Genomic DNA, 6,835 nt, shown 5'->3' on the forward strand with positions numbered 1-6,835 from the left:
CTCGATAGTTTTCTAAAAGCATCTGCTTAAAGCCACTGTGTCTATAGACCACATCATTTACCATTAAACTCATGCAGAGCTGTTTTTGTTGAACAATTCTTTCAACTCCAAATTGTATATCTAATATGCATGTAAGACCTGCTTGTAACAAAAAGCTAAAATCATCCAAATGTACAATTTGAAGGTTCAAAAACCATTAAAGGACACATTGAAAAGTTTCTTAGCATCTTAGCATTGATATAATTTGTAGTGATCTCCACAGTCACCATAATAAAATACACACAGTCAGTATAGCTATGCTTTTTTAAATTAGACAATGTTCACATAGATAACGTTGTTATTTTTTTACAGTCTATCATATGTGCATGATGAAAGATTTCAAAATTGAAGATGGATGATGTACTGTTAATGGAAGTGAATACATGTTTAGTACCATAGTTAAGGTAGACATTCTGTTTTTTGTTTTCTCTTCTTCGTGAACTCACACATGCATCAGTACACACATGAAAAACAGGATAAGTAGCCAGGTGTCTACTTCACTCATGGGAGATTTCAACTATCTACACAATTTCTGTATTCTCTCTCTTTTGTACACAGACCCATTTCTTTACACACCGGTTTTACACACTTGAGCTGGGCAAACACACCACAGAGTTAAATATCATCATTAACTAAGGCAACAGGTTTTTTTCTTTCTCAGATTCTAAATGGTTATTGAAGTGTCAGCAACATTAAAAAATCGAAGTCTTCGACTGGGACTAAGAATGAGCTCTACACGTCCTACACATGAACTGAGTTGTTGTGTTATTATGTTGCTTAAAAATAGCAAATAAGATTTTCCTGGCAATACATGACGCAAAGAAAAATTGTCGTATGTATTTTAAATGACAGCTTTAATGCAACATTAAATTGAAATGAACAAAGGCAAATATATAATGCAGTTTTTGTGTCGTTGTTTATTTGCACCTTGATGTTTATTACAATGTGTATGTGTGTTTAACACTTTTTTATAATACGTTATCGTATCTCCATAATATCATGAACAATCTTTGCGTTCTTAGTTGGTGTTCAGTGAATTAAGCGGTTTAAATTAGATGAAGAATAACCGGGACTGCGTTACTCAACGACTTGTTCATGATATTGTGGGGATACTTTAATGAATTACTAAAAAACAACGGCAATAAAAAATATCATTTTTAATACCACCATTATGTAATTTTAATTGACTTTTAAGAGTGATCTCATTTTACCCAATCACTTCTACAACCAAACAAAAAAACCCAGAAAAGGCAAAAATGAAGCATTTTACAACAAATCTTGCAAATATACAAAAGATTGTGATATTACATTAAAATGCAAACTCTCATTATGATTTAATAAACTGTTTTGTCCAGCAACCATAATTCAGCACACTCATAAAAACGTGAATGTATTTTCTAACTATACAATACTAGTGTCTGCACATATGACTCGTAGAAGCTTTTATGACCATTATACTATATAAATAATTCTGAATTGAATATATGAAAAGGGTTTTTTTTGTATTTTTTTTTCATTTCGTTTTTCTATTGCTTCTAGAGATTTGACACACCAGTATTTTTGCTGGAGAAGAGAACAAAACCATTCGTACGGTATGTACAGTTTATTAAACATACTGTAATAATACAATTATCAAATCGAATAGATCTCTGTAGTCTTCTCTCTACTGGCTGATTGGATTTCTATTGTGGAATCATATTAAATATGTACTGCTGTTTACCCTCAGTAAAAGTGTATCCAGCAGCTCTTAGTGCCAGGTAGGGACAGAGAGATGCTACAGACTGACGTGAAAGAGTTTTCGGAGTATTTATTGTAATAGAGTTGTTTCACTTAAAAACGTCCGGAGGCATTGAGGGAGAGATCAAAGAGAGTGAATTCATGAATATTATCTTCAATGTGGGAAATAGCATTTGAATATTTTGTATACATTTCTGTATACAACGTATTATTCATGAAACTTCCAAATACATTATAATCAGAAAATGTATTTTATGTTATAAAAAGTTGGTAAATAACAAGTCTACATGGTTTGGATTACACTCAATTCATGTAACTGAATAACGTATAAAATCATGGGCTCTCTGTATATGCTTCTCTCCTGCCTAGGGGACCCCAGAGTCCACTCAGAACAACAGATCTAAGGCGCTTGGTTAAAGGGATGCCTAGCCATTCAATTCTAAAAAAACAGATGAAATAAATATGACTGGATTGAGCACATGATCTGAGATGCTTTCTTATTGGGTTTTGAATAACTTCAGTAAGTCCTCAAGAGACGTGGCACGGATTCAGATCAAAGAATCTCCGGCGAGTTCGCTTGCGCGCCTGGTTGACGGCCGTGCGCACAGCACACTCAAACACTTGCTGAATGCCACGATTGATGAGAGCAGAACATTCCAGATAGCCTTTCGCTCGAATTTCATGAGCCACCTTCTTGCCTTCTGATGCTGTGGTGCAGCGGTCACGATACGGCCCCATCTCCCGGTGGTCTGTCTGAGTGCCCACCACTAAGACAGGCACACGAGGCAAATATTGTCGCACCTCCGCCATCCACTTTTGCTGAATGCTGGCCAGTGTGGAAGGGTTTGCCACTGAGTAGCACAACAGGACCACGTCAGCTTGCTGGTAGGACATGGGGCGGATCTGGTGGAACGTGTCGTTCCCCGCTGTGTCCCATAAACCCAAGCTAATCTGGACGCCGTCCATAAAGACATCCACGCCAGTGTTTTCATAGACGGTGGGCCTGTAGCTGTCAGGGAATGTCTCTGAGGTGAAGCGCACCAGCAATGCCGTTTTGCCCACAGCACAGTCACCGACGAGTACACACTTCACCGACATACCAGTCGTCCCGTTCATCATTTTGACGCTCTGTGTAATTCTTTTTCTTTGTAAAAATCCAAGGTAGTTCCTAAGTCCTCAAGGGAAAAGTAGGAGCACAAAAGTGGTCATTGTTTTGTAAGAACTGTGAAGTGCCACACAACAAATACCCGTTAGACCTTAATTCACCGAACTGCAGTTCATATAAAGTTCAAGATGTTTCCTTTTCTTTTTTGTTGTCAGTGTAATTTTTAAAGCAGGCCATTACGCTGTCCACTCAGGAGGATGTTCTCGTTTCAGTCATGGGATGAAGATCTTTGAGGAAAAAGACTTTTCTTCAGTTTTTCTTCAGAAACAGCGTAAGCAATGGAGACGTGCTCTGCTGTCACAGTGTAGGCCTCTCGTAGCTTCACTCCTGTTTGGCTCTCATCCAAAAACACCTGCTAATTGCTCTTATTTTCTAGATTAGAGAAAAAAAAAACATGACGAAGTTGAATGCACGTCCTAAAAGACATAATATCTTTCTAAAAAGATTCACTCGTTTATTTGAGCACTAAACTCTATCACCAAAAAAGAAAAAAAAGTAATCCTGGTTTGTAAGTCCGGCTGTGTAGTGAAATAAAGTGTGCTTTGCAAAACTCTATTTAGATATAAAGTTTCATACAGATATAAAAAATGTTCTATAACTGTATAATGAAACCTCCCTCTCTAATAGTATATGCAATAAATTCTGTACATAAAAATATGAATATACCTGAACAGAAATCGGGCAAATTCAGTACACAATTTAACATTAAAATTTCAGTTCTTGGCCATTAACGGTGGCACCAAATCACCTCAGAGTATTTAAAAATGACTTTGAATGACCTATTCAAAATAAACACACTCACAAATGTGTATATATATATATATATATATATGTGTGTGTGTGTGTGTGATATGCATCATATAAATATATTATTGAATGACCTATATGAGGCTATGTGTATATATAAATAAAATTAAATGAATAAAGTTGGTGCTTCTATTGTGGCAAAAATACAGAAAGCGGTAGACGTGTGTTTATATTCGTCCATTTATTGTCTCGACTTGTCTGTTTTGTTTATTTTCCGTAAGAAATGTAGTTTTCATCAAAAATTTAAAAACATAACTGAAATAACTGAAGATTTTTCAGTATAAAACATTTAATATCTCTCTCTCTCTCTCTCTCTCTCTCTCTCTCTCTCTATATATATATATATATATATATATGAAAATACTTTAATAAAACCTTTTTCTTTCAATATAGAATCCAATTTTTGAACAAGTAATTCAGTGGATATCTGGGCTATATATATATATATATATATATATATATATATATATATATATATATATATATATATATATAAAAAGAGTAAACTGTATTTGTAAATGACATTTCAAGTCACGTTCGTAACAGGCCTCTGTTGATCGTCACTAAGAAACAAAAACTAAAACTAACGAAAAACTCGTTCAACAAAAGAAACTAATTTTGTAGGCTGGTAAATAAAAAAATCCAATCGTACACTCAATTACTACTTTTTTTAACTAGTTTATTCCAAAGTAATTGAAGTTAACAGTTACTCACCAGTTTTCGGCCTTTTGTTTTTGCCAGATTGAAGCCGTGTCTAAGGTTCTCATCGTTCGCCAAAAAAAGAAAAAAAAAGAAAAAGAAGGTTAAATATAAATAGGGGTGGTTTTGTTCAACAATTTGCAAATAATATTTACTATAAATAATTGATGGGTTTTTTAACAAAAGCTCGAAGAACAGATATGGCCTCCTTCGCTCTGAACCCAGGGGAAGTGAAATAAGGGGGTAATTTTTTTTTTGTGCATGACACCGCCTTGCATCCGCTGTGTGGTGTATGACAAACCTTATCTGCAAGCTTTAATTTCTGTGCTTGTTCACTGTCTGCTCCAGTAGGTGTTTTTATAAAATAATTTAAAGAAAAGGCAACTGAATGTGCTCACTGATTATTTTTTATTTAATTGTGTGTAGTTTGACGCAACATGTAAACTTAGTCTTTCTCAAGAGCCCAAATTCCATAAAGCCACGATTCTCTCTTTGAGGAGGCAAATAAAGAAGCACATGTGTTAGCTCAAGCTTGAAACTCTCCCTTGTTAGAGAATCTAGTTTTTTTTTTATGTCTCAGAGGAATCAAAAAAAAAATAATGACTAATAAACCAAACCTTTCCTGTAGTGTATCATCTCACATGGTGGTTAATCATATTTGGTGGTTTTGAACAGTCATCTGGTGGATTGCAGTCCAGATGGAGACCCAGTAAAGTATCTCAGTAGATTAAATTGAGTACTTGAAAAGAAATTGCAGCAGAGCTCATAAGCATATAAGGGAAAAGGCCATCAGTTTTATTGACTGTTTAGTTTTCAAAGCATGAACCATCTCAAGTTCTGTAGCAGATGCTCTGTAATCAACGACCTCAATAACACGCATCTACTGTATGTAAAATATTTAACTTGATGCAGCTCATTAGGCCTACAGCCCTAAAGACATCCACTGCTATTTCATGTCAAATTTCTATCTAATCAGTGATGATACAACATGGCTTGTCTTAAAAATAATTGTACATACTTTTAAATGCTTCCTGTTAACCAAAACAGAAACGCTTACACCAGGACAGAGAACTGTGGGTTTATTTTTGGCTCCAAATTCAAAACAGAGAAGTCATTAGTGCTGTATTTATCTGTGTTAACATGAAACACCACCTTGAAACAATGAACATCTGATTTATAGGCACAGATTTATGGTCATCAATAGTTAAACACTAATGGTCAAAGGTAACTGGCATCACTCTTCACTAATCCTTCAGGACTATTAGAAGCACATGGACTATTGTTCTTGATTCAATCTGCTAGAAAACTATTTGCCAAGTATTTGTTTTTTGCACCGTTTCCCAGTTTAATGTCAAAATAAATACATTTCAAACTCTGAGGAAATGATCATGGGTGAGGGGTCTGTCTCTACATGAGAAATTGTATATAAAAGTGTGGTTTCTTCTGGCTTCTTCACACTGGCTTGTGAGTGTGAAAAAAGGAAAACACGTCCAACACTAGAGCATCAAACGTCACTGACCTGGTAGTAAAAGCGCGTACAAAACGGCACGAATAACCTTTGTCTGCAATTTATCATTACCCAAATGCTTTACACTTTATCCTAGTGCACTGACAAGTCTAGACTTAAAAATGTTTGTATTCTTTTGAATCAGATTGTTATAAAATAATGGATTTAATTCATGGTTTAATTTTTTCATTGATGATTTATTTCAATGTGAGAAGCAGTCCAACATCTTGAACCATTTATCAGTTGTGAAAATTCTACATTCTGGACCCATGACATGAATTCAGCTGTGTAACCTGAAGACATTCATCCCTATGAAATATTTGCATTATTTCCTAAATCATGTTAAAACAGGAAGTTTATGAGAACCTTTCTCATATTTTTTTCCCTATATTTTATTTTATGCTTCAATATCAAAGAAAGTAATACTGATTTGAAATGTCACTTTGAAATATGAATCGTTTTAATAAATCAAAGGCTTCATTTTTCTTGTTATCTGTTTTTTTTTTTTACTTTTGGGTAATATTTTTTGTGTTGTTTTGTGTGGTTAAGTGCGTTTTCTTTAATTCGTTGATGAAAATGTTTAATATTGCATGTGACTGTTTAACAGTTTGTGCAAAATTTCAGAAACAGTTCTCATAATCTCAGGAATTTCCAGAACAGGATACGGACAAGATTAGATGAAAACAGTGCCAAATGCTGAAAACATTCGTTGCTGCCCTATATGGAGGACGTGTGACTCTCTCTCTCTCTCTCTCTATCTATCAATCTATCAATCTATCTATCTATCTATCTATCTATCTATCTATCTATCTATCTATCTATCTATCTATCTATCTATCTATCTATCTATCTATCTATCTATGTATGCCCGTCTATCGCCC

At 34.7% G+C, this 6,835-nt stretch overlaps 1 protein-coding gene across 1 annotated transcript; it reads right to left on the minus strand.

Annotated features, from left to right (window-relative positions):
• Positions 1-874: 874 nt before the first annotated feature.
• rhoh (ras homolog family member H) lies at positions 875-4,740 on the minus strand. The gene is made up of 2 exons (XM_046842606.1): positions 4,463-4,740; positions 875-3,313 (listed from the first exon to the last, which is right to left on the minus strand). The coding sequence occupies exon 2, from the start codon at positions 2,893-2,895 to the stop codon at positions 2,305-2,307; it is 591 nt and encodes a 196-aa protein (XP_046698562.1). The 5' UTR covers positions 2,896-3,313; positions 4,463-4,740; the 3' UTR covers positions 875-2,304.
• Positions 4,741-6,835: the final 2,095 nt, after the last annotated feature.

This window comes from Silurus meridionalis, chromosome 28, assembly GCF_014805685.1.
Source record: "Silurus meridionalis isolate SWU-2019-XX chromosome 28, ASM1480568v1, whole genome shotgun sequence".
Classification (NCBI taxonomy): domain Eukaryota; kingdom Metazoa; phylum Chordata; class Actinopteri; order Siluriformes; family Siluridae; genus Silurus; species Silurus meridionalis.

Excerpts from the sequence above, each read along its gene's own strand:
- rhoh (XM_046842606.1), bottom strand. The coding sequence starts at position 2,895 with ATGATGAACGGGACGACTGGTATGTCGGTGAAGTGTGTACTCGTCGGT.